Source organism: Scleropages formosus, chromosome 13 (genome assembly GCF_900964775.1).
Source record: "Scleropages formosus chromosome 13, fSclFor1.1, whole genome shotgun sequence".
NCBI classification, from domain to species: Eukaryota; Metazoa; Chordata; class Actinopteri; order Osteoglossiformes; family Osteoglossidae; genus Scleropages; species Scleropages formosus.
Window position 1 is genome coordinate 19984763 of NC_041818.1, and position 18891 is coordinate 20003653.

The 18891-nt window shown below is 41.2% G+C and overlaps 1 protein-coding gene across 1 annotated transcript; it reads right to left on the reverse strand.

Moving 5' to 3' along the window:
- Positions 1-1692: 1692 nt before the first annotated feature.
- Positions 1693-18377, reverse strand: cnot6a (CCR4-NOT transcription complex, subunit 6a). The gene is made up of 12 exons (XM_018756505.2): positions 17788-18377; positions 9955-10076; positions 9223-9409; positions 8251-8336; positions 8038-8142; positions 7395-7463; positions 6989-7146; positions 6572-6726; positions 6139-6293; positions 5499-5732; positions 4782-4984; positions 1693-4505 (listed from the first exon to the last, which is right to left on the reverse strand). Exons 2-12 carry the CDS (start codon positions 10064-10066, stop codon positions 4293-4295), a joined length of 1677 nt encoding a protein of 558 aa, XP_018612021.1. The 5' UTR covers positions 10067-10076; positions 17788-18377; the 3' UTR covers positions 1693-4292.
- Positions 18378-18891: the final 514 nt, after the last annotated feature.

Here is an 18891-nt window from a genome sequence, read left to right on the forward strand (position 1 = left end):
ATTGCCATTTTTATAAAAAATGAAAAAAAAGCCTACAATATTAATAACTGGGGCCACAGCTATGATCTTTGACACACCATGAATGCAACTGGTGTAGCTGTGTGTGCACGCATGCCCCTCCCTTCCCATCCTGCACTGCAAGGGGCTGTGAGCAGGTGGGGTGTGAGGTGTCATTCATTTACTTTAAACAGCAGAGAACTAACTAGTCAGAAAAGTAACTCACCATTGAGAAGAAACAACACAGACACTGAGAGGGTGCAATAGTAGATTCACGTTACAATAATCTCTACCTGCTGCGCTGTGTTCAAAATGTACACACTTCACACCACATAAACAAAGTGCTCTACTAAAGCATCGACCAGTGTGGAAAGCATGGCTCACCCTGGCCCAAGAATTCTCTCTGCCAGGTCATGGTGACCATCCAAATTAAGTTGGAGAAACAGGAGAAAGACTCAAGTTTGGCTACGGCCATTACTACTACTCATTCTCACTCTAAAATTTTTTTTCTGCAATAAAGGGGGGGGGGATAAAAAAAGTCTTGTATCTCAGCAACCATAAAAGTCCACCTTTAGCTTGCTAAGGTTTCAAATATAAAAATATTTGGTCTGAATAGTATGCCATAAGAATGGGTAAATGCAGAATGGGGGGGAGCAAAAAAAAAAAAAAAAAAAAAAACAAGCAATCAATACAATTGATCCCATGATATATGCAACAACAACAAATCCATTTTTTAGAAAGGAAACAAGTTACACCTTTTATTCACACTTTACAAAAAGCTATTTTTAAATCTACTACAACAATATCAGCAATTCAAGATAATTATGAACTGGAAATATTCGTTTCTTCAGAGGAAACAAAAAGCAATGGGATGGGAATGGGGAGGTGGTACAGAAAATGAGAGTTCCTGGTCAAAAGAGAACATTTAACCTTTTCCCATTTTCCTTTCCTCAGTAAAAGTCTTTATACAAAATAAAAAAAAAATAAAAAAAAAAAAAACCCAACCTTTAGCTTTTGCATAAAGACAAAATTACAAAGAAAATTTAAGGTGTGGCCACATTAAAGATCTACCTTAAGTGCTTGCCATTTAATTTCTGATTAAAAACAAATCCCAGACCTTTAAAGATGTCTGTAGTAGATGTATTTCTTAAGTTCAAATGGCCTTCACAGCTGTTCAATCCACTAGACAAAACACTGCAAGACCGCAGAGGTGGTCAGGCTCCAAGGACAGACCAGGTGCAGTTGAGCTTACAGTCAAGCTTACAGTCAAACGTGCCACCATACTCTGAATTCATGACAAAGATTCCGATCAGTACATTGGCTTCATGGTAGTACAGATGAATGGCACATTGACAACAGACAAGTGACAGGTCATACTGTAGAGAAATACAAAGATCCACATAAGAGGGGGGCTAGGAAAGGGCTGGTATGAGTGAGACAGGGTGTATCTTTACAGGGGCTGAGATGGAAACCTCAGAGAAACCTGATGGGTGCAACGATGACAGCATGGGAAAACCACAAACACCCCTGCATCATGTTCTCTTCTGTAGTTTTTAAAAAAAAAAAAAAAAAAAAAAAACAGAAATGTTTCCTTTTCCCATTTTCTAGCTTCTTACTGAAGTGCAAACCATCCATGAGAATGAAACAAATGTGAAGGCTAACATCAAAAATAATGCAAAATGACAAAAAGACCTAAAAATCTTCACAAATGTCTGACAGTAAAAATTAAAAAAAAATAATAAAATAGGAAAGAGAAGCAGTGCAGGTGTTCACCATCAGCATGGACAGTGTGAGTTGAGAACTGCAGTGATGAGGCACAATGATCCTCTTTCTGCACTTGTATAAATTCCACAGAAAACACTGGGGGAGGAAGAACTTACAGGTGCTGCCCAAGTGCTATGCCCCGGGTTTGCCGGAGGCTGGAAATCAGCAAAAACTGAACCTGCTTTATTCAGGGACAGGGCCTTGTCCCCATCTCACACTGGCAGGCAGCAGACTCTAGTTAAGTGGATGCAAGCAGGCACTAAGGGAAGCTCAGCCTGCTCACATGATGTATCCTTAGGGGAGTAGGGCTTTGTTAAAAGCGGCTGCCTTCCAAAACTATTTCCTACTTACCCAGAGTTCAGTCGGGGAGGGGCTAAGTGCTCACCTGCTGGGAATCACTCAAAGACCAGTGTTGCCAAAGAGACTGGGCCTGTTTACCTGAAGAGGTCTTTGCTCAAGAACTCCTTCCTTCTCTGACTACAGCCAATTCAGAAGGAACAAGGCAGCTAAAGAGAGAATAAATATCAGTTTTATATTGTAATTCCTCCTCTTGTCCTGAACAAATGCCAGCTGCCTCCATGAATGGCTTGCTTTTGGATGAAGATTACAAAGTAACGGTGCAAATAAAAAGGGATGGGGGACAAAGCACTGGTATATACAGAAACTGTAATCCAAAAGAATGAAAAAGTACCAGTGAAAACCTTGCACAACTTCTCTTTCAGTCTTTTGTACAAGCTGGTCATTTTAATTTATCTTTTAACAATAATAAATGGATAAAAATTTAGCCTTAATTTACAATACAATCATTTTTCATCCAAATCTAGTCATAATTTAAGTACAAAAATGCCATAAATCATGCTTTATACAATCATGTAAAGGCTAAATCCAAATTTCTATTTTATACAAACACTCGTTTGGAAAAAACCCCTGGAGTGAAGTATGGAACTTGTAGCCAGGGAAGGTCACTACTGGCTTCTAAGATAACATTACTGGTGTGTAACTGTGTGCAATTGTGTGTGTGTGTGTGTGTGTAGCTGGTGCCTCACAAAAGAAGTGACCCCACCAACCAGGGGGTGAAAAGTCTGTCCTTTGCTCACTTCAAAAACCTGTAACGCTCTTAATGACCTGGAAACCCACATTATTACAGCACCATGAGGTGTATGCAGGGTTTCAGACAGGTGCACACAGAGGAGTTTCTAACTTGCTCACCCCGGCATGAGGCCACAAACGTGATGCTGGTTCAGGCATGCTCCCTGTATACCTCTGCTGCAAAATTTAGGCAAAATGCACATCTGAAAGTGGTTCATTTTCTTTCTCACTTCATCAGAAAACCCTCCCCCTACCAATCTGCATTAGCCTCCACATTGTCTGACCTGAAACTCTGCCATGAATAACAAATGAGGCAAAACTGCTCTGTATTTCAGAATGTAAGGACACAGAAGAGATTCCCCTCATATCCACCTAAAGCAGAACTAGGGACCATGGAGATCAGTCTTTTAAAAAAAAAAAAAAAAAAAATTCTCCACTTCAATGTTATATAAAGTCTGATTACCACAATAGGCAATTATGAGCAGAGATAGTACTATATTTGACTCTTGTGGGAACAAGGTAGCCACAGTTAGTGACAGAAATAATTTAAAATTCATACAAGCTTGTTTAAGGTAGAAAAGCATCTGCTGCTTTAAGAAGCTGGTCCTCAGATTAAATGACATCAAAAGCAATATAGCAACTCTTTTACAGACAAGACTTTAGCATAGATGCTGCTTACTGTGCTTAAGCTACACACTAAAATATGCTGTTTTGTAGAGACACCTCTACCAAGACTGGTAGCTTCAAGGGAACTGATTTCAGCACCAGTGAGTGTCAAAGTGGGATTTGGCTGACACTCTATAAAACTCAGTGGTCTACCAAGGGGTGACAGTTGAAAATGTTGTGAAGGACAGAGACCGTCTACATGTTCTATGCTAACGAAGAAAAGAACTCTTCTAATCAGGCTATAGGACTGGAGGGACTTACTTCCCTGCTCACAGATGGTACTTGGTCCACAACACTGCCATGTGTGTCAAGGCAACCTCCTCTGTGTCCCGTTGTCATGTAACTGTGCAAAACCTGCAATACTCTAAGCCATGACCACACACCTTTAAAAGCTTAAATTGAACTATAGTTATTTTTAAAAGGATGAAGAGTCCAAAGTTTACAAACAGAAGGGAAAAATGAAATCTTGAACTATCATTTGTGATCCATCAGAATAACAAAAACACAGGGAGGAAAGGAGGTTCTGTACTAATATAGACTTCTGACAAAGACTGACTTTAGCTTCTTCAATTAAAATGCTTGAAAACAATTAGAAAAACCCATCCAAAACTAGATATACCAAAATAATATATATCCCTGCTGGCCATACCTCACTCCTATTATTGTATGACTTGATTTTCTTTTTATAGGTTAAAGGTCATGTTCTTCTCTCTGCACAGATCAACAGAAAAGAGTGAGGGAGGTGAATCAGCAGCTCCCCCTGGTGGCTCAGGAGACTACCTGCGACCTGGCAGGTGAATTCCATTGACAGGTGGCAGGTAGGGCAGGAGCAGCTCCAGTTGTGCAAACAGGGAGAAATGATCGGAGGGGATATGAGGGTGTGGACACCCTCTGATATTGTTCTCAATAAGCCAGTGGGGATCAAGGGGACCCAAGATCCCCAAAACGTTGAGGTGAGGCTTGGAGTAGAAGATGTAATCAATCACACCCTGGAAAATGGGAAAAATATATTAAGAAAAAAAGGCAATTTAGTATTTCACTGTTTTTACTAATGATTCAGGCTTCACGCAACCAACTAAACAAAAAGCCACCAATCTGCCATTATGGAAAGTTTTTTTTTTTTTTTTTTTTTTAAAAACTACCCCCAAACACACACCATCTTCTGACAAATTGTCCTTCCTCTAATAAAAAAAACCTACCAGAAATCAAAACTAAACACTAGCAATGTCTGTACACTGGTATACTAAATACAAACCACAGCTCACCTTGAAGTCGGAGGTGTAGTTGGTGTAAGGCATCAGACCATTCTCATAGGCGCTCTTCAACTTAAATCCGTGTGTAATCCTACTGCTGGATGTGCCATTCTTTCCATTGCTGTTAAACTTTGTCAAGCTGTCGCTGTATCGCAACTCCTTGAAGTCCTTATGTGTGCAGTCAACCCCACCTGTACTGAGGTACTCCACTACTCCTGTTGGTATACAAACAGTCAAGGGTTCAACAGTCACATGTCCACTGGCAATACCCACTCTTCAAATGCAGAATTCCTATTAGACTGCAAAGCTGCACACCCGCACTAAGCGGACTGCAAGAGCAAAAAGGCGGTGCTGGGATTACATGAATCCACTTTTATTCTAAAGCCTGTTGGTATGTGTTGGAAAAGGGTCCTCGAAAATGAAAACTGCACAAGACACTACAGCACACCATGTCAGTGCTTTCTAGCAGGCACAAAAATTTATTTGAAGTTTTGACAATGTGTAGGCAACTGAAGGGATAAAAAGCATATATGGAAGTGACAACCAGATGTGGATAGGGTGCTGTAAAAGACAATGTAAATGCACAACCTCTTAAAACATACATGCCACAACACAATTACTGCCAACTGAAATGACAACTTGGTTACCAATTTGAACATTTCCCCTCCATTTAATGTTGCAGTGCCAAGGCCTTCCTGCCCAAAACTGCAGCAAGTGCCTGGTGCTCACCTGAGTCAGGCAGAGAGTTCAAATCAGCACACAATACAAGTGGGATGGCATTGGTCTCCCCGGAGACAGAGGACAGTTTGAGACTCCGTGTGGCCTTGTCCATGATATTCTTGACTTCTGACAGAAACATCATGGTCTGTACTAGCTTGACATCTGAGTACTCAGGGTCCCAGTGCATATGAGCATTGGCCACCAAGAGGAGCTGTTTCTCCATGCCATGAAGAGACTTGCCCGCTGCAGATGGGAGACATCACAATCTTGGCTATGAGAAAATCCCTTGTAGCAATACACCATGCTTCCTTTAAGACTCAGAAAGTCATGTGACACACCTTGTGGCCATTCAGACAGTGAAACGAATTACTTCAGATTCTGGTGCAAGGGATCTAGGATCTAATCTAGAACAAACTAATATTATGCAGATACTCAATATTTCATTAATTACAGTTTGCCTTGACAAAAGACCTCATCACCTGGCTTTTCAAGTGTGAATCATTAAAACTAGTTTGGTTTCTGTTTCTAGTTAGGAGACATGTTTTCCCTGCAAAGTCCAGGTGATGTAGTTTTGTGCAGCGCATGAAACAAGACTTCACCCATTCTGTATAATACATGTTTCTATTAGCGTCTGCAAAGGTGGACTTACAGGACATCTCCATCATCTCCTTTCGCAGCTCCAGCAGAACGGCCACACCAATGTTATCCTTGGTCATGACCCGGTTTAGCATGGCCTCTGACCCCTCTGAGTTGGCCATGGCCAGCTGGTTGAACTCCACTGTGTGTTTTTGCACCAGGCTGAACCTGCACGGAATGAGGGACAAATGAGTGTCACATACAGGGCAACAGGGGTGGCTGAAAAAGCTGGCTAGACTGAAAACAATGCCATGAAGGAGCTCATCTTATTTTAATGAACTTCAAACTACATTTACACATTCAGCAGTTACTTTTCTGCAAAGCAATATACATCTCAAACATTTCAAGCGCTTTAACAGTCAAACAACCATTTGAATACAAAGAAACATGAATATTATGCTTCAAACAAACTGCTAGAACACAATGTTTATTTAAAGTGAACGCACTTCTCTGTCTTGTAGAATATTGCACATCCATCTACGTGTTTTCGATCTGATTCCGACATAGTTCTGGCTCGGGACTTGGGACTGAAGAACCCATCGTATCCCTGTTCCTTCAGCTCAACCAGAAAATAATTATAGTACTGTTCTGTTTCCACTTCCTGCAAAATATAGAAAACATGCAGAGTACCTAAGAAATAACAGCTACTTTTCTCTATTTGTACCTTAGCTTGCTGCTATTCGTGCAAATGTGTACACGTTACTCATGTTTTCAAAGCAGATTAGCATTTTTTTGTAAATGCCATAGTTTGTTCTTGGATAGCTCAGAATTCTTCAGTAGTATTTGTGTGGACATACAACTGCAGAAGAGCAAAACAGAAGATTGTAACAGAACTCAGAACTTGTGCCAATGCCTAGGCTCACCTGCAGACTAATGATGTCTGCATTGCAGCTCAGGATCTCCTGCATGATGGACTTCTTCCTGTACTCCCAGTTAAGTGCCCATTGGGGGCAGTAGCCATAGAGCTGCCGTGTAGCATACTTGTCACAGAGCACATTATAGCACATGACTGAGAACAAGGCTGTGGGGGGAGGGGGAATGGTAGGTGTTACAATTCACATTTCAACTGAAAAACTGATAATTTTATATTGAATCAACATTGAGGGGTATAAAAATATGCATTCCTGATTGCACTTGAGTTTGAAATACAAAACAAGGAGTTATATGTATTTCTACATTACCAATACTGGTGCCTATGTGTGTGTTCAATATGCAAAACAGCAGAAAATAGGGGAACAATAAGAAAGAAAACGAGAGTGGGGGACTCACCTGTTGGTCGGGCCCGGTCAGGCTCCTGTAGGACAATCCAGGACCTGGAGGGAGGCTGCTCTGTAGGGACTAAAGGAAGTGAGTAAAACCAAAACATGGGATTAAAAACCAACAGCTGAGCCCACTTGGAGGTACCACTCCACTCCCCAAAGAGAGACATGTCTCATTACCCATAAAATCAAATCCTGATTTACTGATTCATAGCTAAACAGGCATAAAACTTGGCATTGCATTGCACAGCTTAAAGTAGTGTGGATGTAGATGCTGCCTGACACTCCTCTTTTATTTACATTTTCAATAACTCAGTAAGTCCATCCTGTATGATTTTATGCCTGGTTGCTCCCTGAACCAGGAATGCTCAGGGTGCCACATTAGCATAGCAAAAAAAAGGCAACAAATGTGTTCAACTTTTTATGACCAACATAATATGTATCATTTTCCTAAAAACTTATTTTACATACAAGTTAATGAGGTACCTGCCCAAAGGCTAGAGTTTTTAACCACTTAAAAAATTACAATTACACAAAAGGCACAAAGAAAACCGTAAAGACAACAGAATGGGCTAGCAGGGGTTGCAGCTATCAATCACTTTGTAACATCCTTTTGTCACACACCTAACCAAAATGAGAGATTGAGCACTCACTGCGCTTGATGGTACCAGCAAGATTGTCCAAAAGGTAGTTGAGCAGTCTTCGTGTTCCATCTGGTTCCTGATAAAGATTCAAAATTTCCTGTGCAAGCGGGTTTCCTGCAGAAGGGGGAACAGAGTAAGGGTTTCTTCTAGCAAAAGGTCTTGCCAAGCTGATTGGGAGAGGGGGCTTTAAAAGGACACTGAGTTGCAACAACCAAAACTCACCTTTCAACCCCAGTGTTTGTAACTGAAACAGTTTTCCCAGCTCGAAAGGCAGAACCCGCAACAGGTTGTTATTTAAAAGCAGTTCCCTGGGGAAAACACAGGGAAATACATTTTATAAACCTACCATCCGGTCAGAAAAGTAGCTATCACCTCACTAAAACTACTTAGTTGCTTAATTTAGGTAACAGCTTAATTTGGTTCCATTAAAAATGCTGCAATCCATTATATAAACAGAGTAAGAGTTGTTGGAGAACACTGCCACAGAGCTGGATTACCCTGCCAAATTAGCAAGAACTTTTAGCTCTGCTACTACCTCAAGCTGTCTTGTTAGTCTCATATTCCTCATTTTAATCTTTTTTAATCACAAAGTCATCCCCTTACATGTCCCGCATTTCCAGAATAGTTCACCCACAGTCAGTGGATAACAAAAACATGCAAAATGAAAAGACAACTTAAAGCAACACTGGAGGCACTGTTTTTTTTTTTTTTCTCCCCGAGTTCACATCAACTAAACCATTTTTTTTTTTCCAGAGGCGTCTAAAATAGTCGTTTGAAAAAGCGTTTTTCAGACAGATGACTGACAGCAGATGATTCTATGTACATGTACGAAAGCACCTACCACATTCATTTTGTCATATATACTCACTGTATTTGTATTGTCTGAACTCCTAAGTCACTTTGGATGAAAGTGTCTGCCACATAAAAGAACGTCAATGTAAATGAATACCAACTATGATCAGCTGTAACATGTCTAATCCATTATTGACAGCCAGGCTACCACTTTGTAATGTATGAGAGAATGAATCAGTACTCTTTGGCGATACTAGATAAGTATGTACGTCAAGAACACAAGATTCTTTGTTCACTTACAGTCTGCCTCAAACAATTATGGTGTTGTAAGGACAGCACAATAGAGGGAAAAATAGTGTGCCAAGGGAGATACATAAAGAAAACTGGGTACAAGTGCCCTACCTGAGAGAAACCATGTTGCCAAGCTCAGCTGGCAGGCTCCTGATCTTATTGGACGACAGGTCCAAGTACACCAGGTTGTGCAGTTTGGCAATGTCGGGAGGAATGCGTGACAGAGAGTTGTCACTGAGGTGCAGGGCAGTCAGATGGGTCAGAGTCCACAAAGCTGAACTAAGGCTTCTCACTTTACCTGCGGTCAGAGACATATGTACATTGTCTTCATTACACAAGTTCAACTTGAGTAGAGACAGATCTCAATTCTGTCTTCTGCTAGCAAAAATGTTCTCTACTAAATATTCCCAAAACTTTGCAAAATCCCCTCCCTTTAAATCCTTTAGTTCCCTAAGCATTTTTAATTAAGCTCTTTGCAAATGCGTTGGAGATTTTGCTGAATGATACATTAAGGCCCTGTTACACTTTGACCATGCTGAAGGGTGGGATTTAGGTCTCTAACTGATTGGCCTAACAGTCCTTAAAACTTCTCTGATCTCAGACCTTGCCTAGCTGCTGAAAAATCAAAGCAAAGCACTCCTCTCATGAGCCATAAACACCAAAATCCATTGGGAACCTTCAATGTTGTTAGAAGGCCTTCGGTGTTACTCTAGCAAATGTTTAACCCCCCCCAGAAAAAAAAAAAAAAAAAAACCTGACTGCACACAAAGGAGTTCTGTGCTTTGTCTCCCTGCAAAACATCTGCTCTGTTCCCCAATGCCACCGTAAGCTCTGTTCCCTCACCACTGATCTCCAGCTCAGCCCAGTAAGACTTCTTCCCGTTGGCTGCCTCCTCGCTTGACATTATTGTGTACATCCGCCTTGGGTCCGGCGGTTCATATTTTTCTTTGGGCATTCCTCTTAATCTGCAGAAAAAACAGGAAAACAATGAATGCACACATATACAGCAGACTATTTTTCAGATGTGCAGTTCAACTTCATCTTTTATTTTTAAATTTGGATTAAAGGAAAAGAAATACTACAACATACATAAGCCATTTTTTTCTGGAGTGGGACCACTTCCTGACATAAATGCAGTCCTCATTAATGAACATATTCAGGATGCAGACTTTGACAGAATTACATATGCGCATCAGCATGCGCCATGCTGCAAACAGCATTCAGTCTACCCAGGCCTGTGAAGCCCAAAACAGGTAAACACCTAATACAACTAATACTCAGGGTCAGCTTCATCTTCCCACTTTTTCTGACTACTGGACAAAAAAAAATATCTGACTTCTGATGATAAACTATTCATAAATACACCCATGTTCAAAGGAAAATCAACTCCCTGGAATGCCCCAAACATGAACATGCAAAAGGGAAGAGTGAGCACAATTACCAGGAAACACTGGTACAATTATCTGATTTGCACTGCAAGAAAAAAGTCAGAACTCAGAGCCAACTTGCCAAAGAGTCTGGAAAATGTTCTTCTGCCCTCAACTCAGAACAGAGCAGGTAAACCCTACATTGGCAGGATCTCCATAGCTTTGATCATTACCCACATCATTGTGATGAAACGTGTTGACAAAATATAATGCCCTACAGACAGAACCATTAGAGTGGTACCATGCATCTCAAACTGAATGCCGAGTAATGCACAGAAGGCCACAAAAGGGGTAACCTGTACATCGTGATAAGAACTACACAGAACAAGCCAATGATAAGGAGTAGCAAAATAATGGTTTACACAAGATGACCCAACAGCACCCAAAATGATCCCAAACAGACCACCTTGGCAGACTGACTCACCTTGTAAATTCTGCAACACTTCAGTAACTCCTCAAAGTTCACAGATTTCCAAAAATAAAATACCAGGAACTATTTGTACAGAAAGCAGATACCGAATGTCTGATTCTGTTGACATACAAAATCCTGCAAACTGCCAAGAAGGTAGCTGAGCAGAAAACATCAGACAGACACTTTAAATGTTAAGCAACACACACACACACACACACACACACATTTTCAGAACCGCTTGTCCCTTACGGGGTCACGGGGAACCGGAGCCTACCCGGCAACACAGGGCGCAAGGCTGGAGGGGGAGGGGACACACCCAGGACGGGACGCCAGTCCGCCACAAGGCACCCCAAGCGGGACTTGAACCCCAGACCCACCGGAGAGCAGGACTGCGGTCCAACCCACTGCGCCACCGCACCCCCTGTTAAGCAACACCCTTTAAAAAAAAAAAAAAAAAAAAAAGACATCTACTACATACTAACCCAATCAGGTGATGTATAAGAGTGTACAATAGCTCCCCCAAAGATTCTACCAAAAGTATCAAAGTTTTAACTCAGTTGTACAGCTGGCTGACTTACTGGAACTCAGGGTAAACACCCTGACTTGTGGCACAGCACAGCCTGTCCTACAACCTGAAACTGCAACTTTCAGGTTCATGCCCATTTCCTTGATCATGCTCCCTGCTGCCACAAATAATGTGCCAAACACTTACTTACAGATGAGAAGACAGCAATAACATGAGGTAAACATTAACTTGAGGTTTTTCAGGTTTCTGTCCCCCTGACAATGTTATGGTCATTTGTTTGCTTATGAAAAGCAATCAACCAGCTTGTTACCGTCTTCTGTGGCCGATGCAGAATTCTATCACTAAACTTTGTGAGGGACGATGACTATTCATATAAACCCGCTGGATTTTTTAACCAATTTGTGTCCTTGACCAAGTAAGAAATAAGTAAAATCACATCTCTTCATTCACAAGGAGGTGGCATCTCAAAAACTGAAATTTCACATGAGGTGTGTACTCATTGGTTTCCCTATGCAATGAAAAGTTGTAATGAAGACCATTCAGATCAGAAAGTGCTGTCAATTAAAGTAAGGAAGGTTACTTTTTCAGCAGCCAGTACAGTTGCCTTCATCCATTGTTTCCTATAATCCCAAGATAGGACCAGAGAATACTATTAATATTACGTTGCATATTTTAGGCTTTTTACCACATCCAAATCCTTTCTTCTAAAGAGTATAACAATTACTCTATGCGAATTTTCTACATAATTAAATTCAAATCAAACTAAAATCACTGCCTGTTTTTACTTAACATTTCATAAATATACTTCAAGTACATATAAGCAGTTGTCCATCTGTGAACTGTTAAGAGTACATAAAAAAAAAAGCACCTACCAAAAACAAAAATACATTTTAAGTTTCCGGTGAAAAACACCAAGCTCCCCATAATTTAACAGGTTTCAAAGGTAAAGATCAAAAAATGTCACTCCCCTCCATATTGACTACCTTCCATTTTTACAGTTATCTTATTGGTGGTTATAAACTAAGTTTGCACAAAAATCTTCCATAGCCTTTACTTGCCCTCCCACATTGTTGACATTCATGCTCAAAGCAGAGAACATCTATTTGGGGCCCAAAAATTATACAGCACTGTCACTGTGGGATTGTGTGGCCCAGTATTACCAAATACCAGTGCAACCCTAGCTGGGCACTAATAGGTTCAGGGCAAACAAGCACTGCCCTTTAAGGTAGGAAAAATTTTCATAGTCATCTTCTGGAATACAACTCATGGATGTTGCATTAACTGTAGCTTATTTCAAAAACAAAAGAGAATGAACTTACAACAAACATGCATGTATCCTCAGAGTTGGGGGGGGGGGGAAGAGATAATGCATTTCTGTACCCAGAGGGCTTTTTTTTAAGACACTTTCAGTATCTCAGATGCTGTTTTCAGTGCCTTTTGGTGACACCCAAAAAAATTAATTTACATCCTCAAGAATGATGTAAATCCCAAGGAAGGGGTAGAATTATTAGAGGGCTTGTCATCCAAATAAGCAGCAAAGGAATAAAATTTAGGCACTAAAATTTTCCAGGTCAGATCACAGACATAACTCAGTATCAGTCCTGAACTGACCCTGCAACATCTTAAACTTTCTCAGGTCAGACAGGATGGCAGTACTTCCGACTCTCAATCCCAGTTACTTTTCGCAAAGGATATACCACTGTCACAGCTTTGTCAACACATGAAGTGGCAATCAGTCTTGTGTAATCTCATCTCAGCAAGAACATCTGGACTTGGAACAAAATATGCAGCCAGTCCTGTACTTGCATTTTTCCTGAAGCCCAGTGGCAGATTTAGGCATGGGCGACATAGGCAGCCGCCCAGGGCGGCATCTTACCGGGGGCGGCACAGGGCGCCCGCGGAAAAAGAAAAAGTGTGATCAGGTTTTTACCGCTCATTTGCACATCACGTCTGCGCAGACCATTCGGCGTATGACATCAAAGTACCGCAGGAGCGTCTCACGAGCAGACTGAACCTCCATATGCTTTCGAATCGCTCTTGCAGTACTTTGATGTCATACGCAGCTCTGACTACGCAGCACAGACACTCTATGAAGTCGAACACACACCTGTACTCTTACTAAGAAATACGAGAAGGAGGGGCGGGGTTAGTTGACATCACCTCAGGGCATCCAATGGCAACACCTGAAGTAACATTTGCAAGGAGAACAGGAGGGGAGGGGGAGCAAGCGAGCGAGCGAGAGAGGTTTTCTGGGGGGAGTGGGGGCGCTGAGCGGGGGGTTTGCCCAGGCCACCATACAAGGTAGAACCGCCACTGCTGAAGCCACCCTCCCTCTCCTCCAAAGTGGCAGTAATTTTGTGTTCTATCCGCTTGACCTTTGATGAACTGTACCTGGGCTATTCCTTCCATCTCCTTTGAGCAAAATTAAGGGCTTGCCATGTTATTAGGTAAGACTAAAAATAGTGGAATTAGCAAAATATGGACTGTAAGAACCGAGCTGGTTACATAAGGTAGGTGGGTGGAGAAGAACAGAATACTAGCAAGTTTGAGTCTGTTTGACTCTGTATTGTGCAAGTCTGTTCCAGAAAGATGTCTGTGCTAAAACAACACATTTACAGTCCACTTAGACAACCCATCAAAATGTCTGAGCTCCCCGCTTTACTGGTACCCCTCTTTGTTACTGGTGTCATGTAAAAGACCACACAAAGAAGGTGGTTTGGCAAAAAAAAAAGTGACAGGAAGCACACAAAACAAAACCAGTACTGAAAAGCACATATAGCAAAAAGACAGCCAGATGAACCCTCCAGAATGTAGGAAGAGGTAACAGGTCTGCACAGAGATCCCAAAAATCAATGGTGAGGGGAAAACAGGAAGAGGCCACAGCTATCTAAATGTGAAACACTAACGAAAACATTTTAAATATCGCTCTTAAATGTTTAAATCCAGGTGTACTCTCTCAAAGCCATAAATTACACTACATTTACTCAGTACTGACATATGAAACTGACTGCAGTTTTACAAGTGGTACAGGAGAAAAATATGGTTACAGGAATAGGCCTTTTTCTTATTCACCCATCAGCAGATAAGCAACCTTTGAATTGTTTCTGCAGAGACAGCTGTTCAGATGTGTTTATTAAGCCTGTCCCCATCCACCACCATACAAAACATTCTTTTGGCTTGCAGTTCTTATGCTGAAAAATGCTTAGGAATTGCTTGTAAATCTGAAAATAAATACACACACACACACACACACACACACACACACACACACACACACACACACACACACACACACACAAAATATAGGCAGGGATATTGCTCACTTGACAATATGTGTCAAAGCAGATAATATTCTTATTTACTTCTGAATTGGAACATAATACCAAATTCCAGCTAAAAAAAAGTTACCTGGCTTAAGAATAGAATTTACTTAGGGAAATAAAACTTGCGCATGATATTGCAAAGGTATGCACAGCAGAGGGAAACAATGTCCTTCAAAAACATCCATATTTTTGCAATGTTTCTCATGTCATTCAAGATTTTCAGAAAAGTATTCATTATTGAAACTAACTTAAGCCATCTGAGAAAGAAACTTGCTCCCATAAAGCTACTGTGATTATTTTATCTTCTGGGGTCACCAAACACTACTGGCTCAAAAATTAAATACACAGTTAATATTGACCTTCTGAAGTACATCCAGTAAGCACTTTCTAGAACAAGTTCCCTGGCAACATTTAAAATAAAATAAAAAAAAAAAAAAAATTGGAAAAGCGGCTTCAGACAATGTGTGTGTGGAAAACGAGCCAAGGCAAGGAAGGTGACTATATGCATGATGCAGGTGCAATTCAGACAGTTGGTAGAAGCTGGCTGATGAATGTACAGTAAGCAAACTAAGCACTTGAGACCTTCGATTTCAAAGTTCTAATGCCTATCTTTTAAAAGCATACTTAATTAGGCCAAAAGGAACATGCGGTGGCCTATGTGCTGTTCCCAAGTACTTAAACGCAGTGCAGTTTCTTGAAGCACGGTTTAATCAAACACAGACACATAAAGAGCAGAGTAATAAACCTCACGCATGCTGTGTCGCGGCAAACAGCTGACTTAAGCAGGGCCTTCCATTTGAGTGACTGAGCACTGTCCTCTACAGCCTTCACACGGCCACTTTAACAGAGCTCTGGAGCACTTGTAGATGCTGTGAGCCAAGCACAGCGCTTTGCTCACTTCCTGGCAGGCAAAAACGTAGGCCTATTGTGACGCACTCCAAGCGTCTGGCACCAGACTTTGTTACCCAACAGGTAATCACCAAGACACCTGGCAAGCAGGACTTGGAGCAAGCGCTTCAGCATACACTTTAGGTTACCCTGTCAAAATGCTCCTGAGCATCAAGACGATCCAGTATTTCAGCCAGAGAAAACTTGCTTTTGCAGCATGAACCGTGGAAGGATCAGAAAGAGTCGGCCACTGCAGTTTATAATTTCATGTCAATAGGCAAATGTTCACACTGATTTCCAGGCTCACATAGAAAAATCATTCAGGGTCTTATTAAAGTGCACAATGCCCTTTCATTTTCATTGAAATAAAGATGTATGTACAGATTTTGTTCTGGTAGGTATCCTTTACTCTTCCTGAAAGTGCTTTTGAAAGACATTGTGGAACTCAGGTACAACAGTGATGTAAAGAGCCCCTATAAGGCATGCATCAAAGCAGCGCTAAAGAACACTTCAGTTTTCAGACCACACGGATTCTGAGCACAAAAACTTACAATCCCTTTTCATAGGAGCGAAACACCATTTCAGTAAAGATAATACATCAACTTGAGTCATATCTCCTACTGTAAAAGAGAACCACCAAACTTTAGTGCATACATTTAAACAATGAACTCAATATACAAACAACAAAAAAAAGTCAAAATAATAAAACTAAAGATTTGAAACTCAATTTGTCAATATTTCTTGCAAGTTTAATCGGTACAGTAAAAAGTTAATGTTCACATCTAAGACCTGAATCTCTCCATTGAACTTTATTATGCAATAAATGTCAAATATTTCAACGTCAGTGAAAGTTGTTTAGGAATAAACATCAGTGAACGGTGATTACAAATAAAAGTGCAGTGAAGTACAGCCATCAGAACTGTAGGGTTGCTGGTTCAAAAGCAACTCTTGCTGTAGTGTACTTGATCACAATACTTACCCTGAATTAAAACTGTAAGAAAATGTTTCACCCATTTGTACGGTAACACTGATAATGCAACATTTTAAAGTCTCCTTTCACAGACACCAGCAAATTAAAGGTTGCACAAAAAAGAGAAAGGGATGCTGATAGAGAGACTCAGTCAGTGCAACTTCAGCTGACCACTCTTATAATCCACATTTTAATTGGAAATAAAACTGATATCTTGCAGCATCACATTCAGTGGCCAACACGTTAGTGTTCTGTAACTGATGCATGAAGGATCACAAGTTGCATGTTGCTGGATACGATCAAGGCAGCCTTTTACTTTCTTCTGGTAAATATAGCCGAAGAAAAAGTTCAGGGAGGGAAAAACAGTGGCCTATTACTTAGTGCTTCTCTCTGCTCGAGAGTCGTGTGGCGATTTACCTCTCAATTCCCTGGGTGCTGGTACAGGTACAACAAACGTAACAATTGCAATAACAAACACATACGCGTGCGAGTAGATGATGTGACCATCATAACATAAGCCTGATTGCCCAACACCTCCGCTTTGAGATGCGGAACAGAAACACGCATTTGTTTATTTACGACACAGACCTCGTCTATTTACACACAACTTCCCCAATAACAACTGAGAAAAGGCCGTTCAGACACCCGCTGCTCAGCTAGGGCTCCCTCTCTCCATAAGTCGACGAAGTAAACAAAATAACTAAGGCAACTTTTAGGCCACGTAATTAGTTTTACATATGGTAATGGTTACTTTTTTTTTAATCCGTAAAGCTAGTAGCAATTCTTAGACGCACTGAATTTGCCAGTCATAACATAAATAAGCAAAACAGGAAGGGAACAAGAAAAATGTAGAGGCTGACGACAGAACGTCGCCGTCTGGATGGTATGCAACAATATAAACGCTATTTTGTGAGAAAGGTGGTGTTTTTGTGTTTTTATCCATCAAAGACGACAGTCCGGACGGCCAGTTCAGTCTTCGTTAGCAAATCTTTAGCTACTGAGTACCTCAGAAAGAAAAAAAAAAAAAAAAACAGCGAAAAGGCGCCGAATTTCATACGACCCCGAAACCAGTCTTCTCTTTTTAATATTCCGTTGCATCGATCTGTTGGTTTTTTTTAGGCAGTTTTTACCTGAAAACGCATACCAGTCCCGAAAAGCGAGCGCCTCTCCGTCCTCTTTGTTTCCGCCTCACCGAGAGCAAACAGGAATCATGGCGGCCACCGAACGCGCGGATCCCTCATAGCGGCGCGCGACACGCCATTGGCTCGGCTCGGCTCGGCTCGGGCGCTCGCTCTCCCTGGCGCGCGCACAGGTGGCGCGAGGCCTCCGCGCACTTCGCTGGGCGAAGAAGCGAAACGAAATAAAATGAAACGAAACAGTCTGCGGTTGACTTTCTCGAAGGGGTTTTAGACGACTGAACCACACAGATGCATCGTAGCTCCACCGTCTAATAATATGTCCTGACAAAATGTTAGAATATTTTCGCAGTAAAAAAAAAAACAAAAATAACAAAAAAAACTTTTTGATAACGTTGCCGTGTTGTTTGGTCATTTCGTGCCCGATTGTCCTCGCTCGTTTTGTAAAAGCGTTTTAAGCTATAGGTAAATGCATGACGCATATTATATTGAATATTTTAAGAAAAGGTTTTAAGGTCCGAAACGATACGGTTTCTACGTATTTTTAAGATATTTCGTCACAATTTTTCTTCAGGCTGTCTATAATTTGTATATTTTGCAATACACGCTGTACTGCAAACAAAGTCCACTGATACAGAAAGGAGGGGAAACAACCATCAATGGTCCTATCGGGGGGGGGGACACCAAGGCGTGCTGGGGTACTTTGAGAGAGAATTCATAGTAAAAAGGCATAAATATAACAAGCAAGATGTCACACAACACCCCCCCGCCCCCCAATGATCTTCAACACTCTTCAGGCTTGAAGTTGACCATACCAGTTGAGCTCTCAGTTGCAGTGACCATTGACCAGTAGTAATGCTGTTTTCTCAATGCCTATAACTGTAGTAGAGAAGCTTGGCCTGCCAGTGTGAGCCTCATGTGTCTCCCCTATAACTGAAAGAGGGGAAATGTACCCTGCTATTTGGTGGCATCATGTCCAGGGTGTATTCCACCACACACACCTAACAGTGATGGAACAAACACTAAGCAGACAATTCTTTATACTGTTATAACTCATATACTATTTGAAATGGGCATTTTTTTTTTTTTCTTCCAATG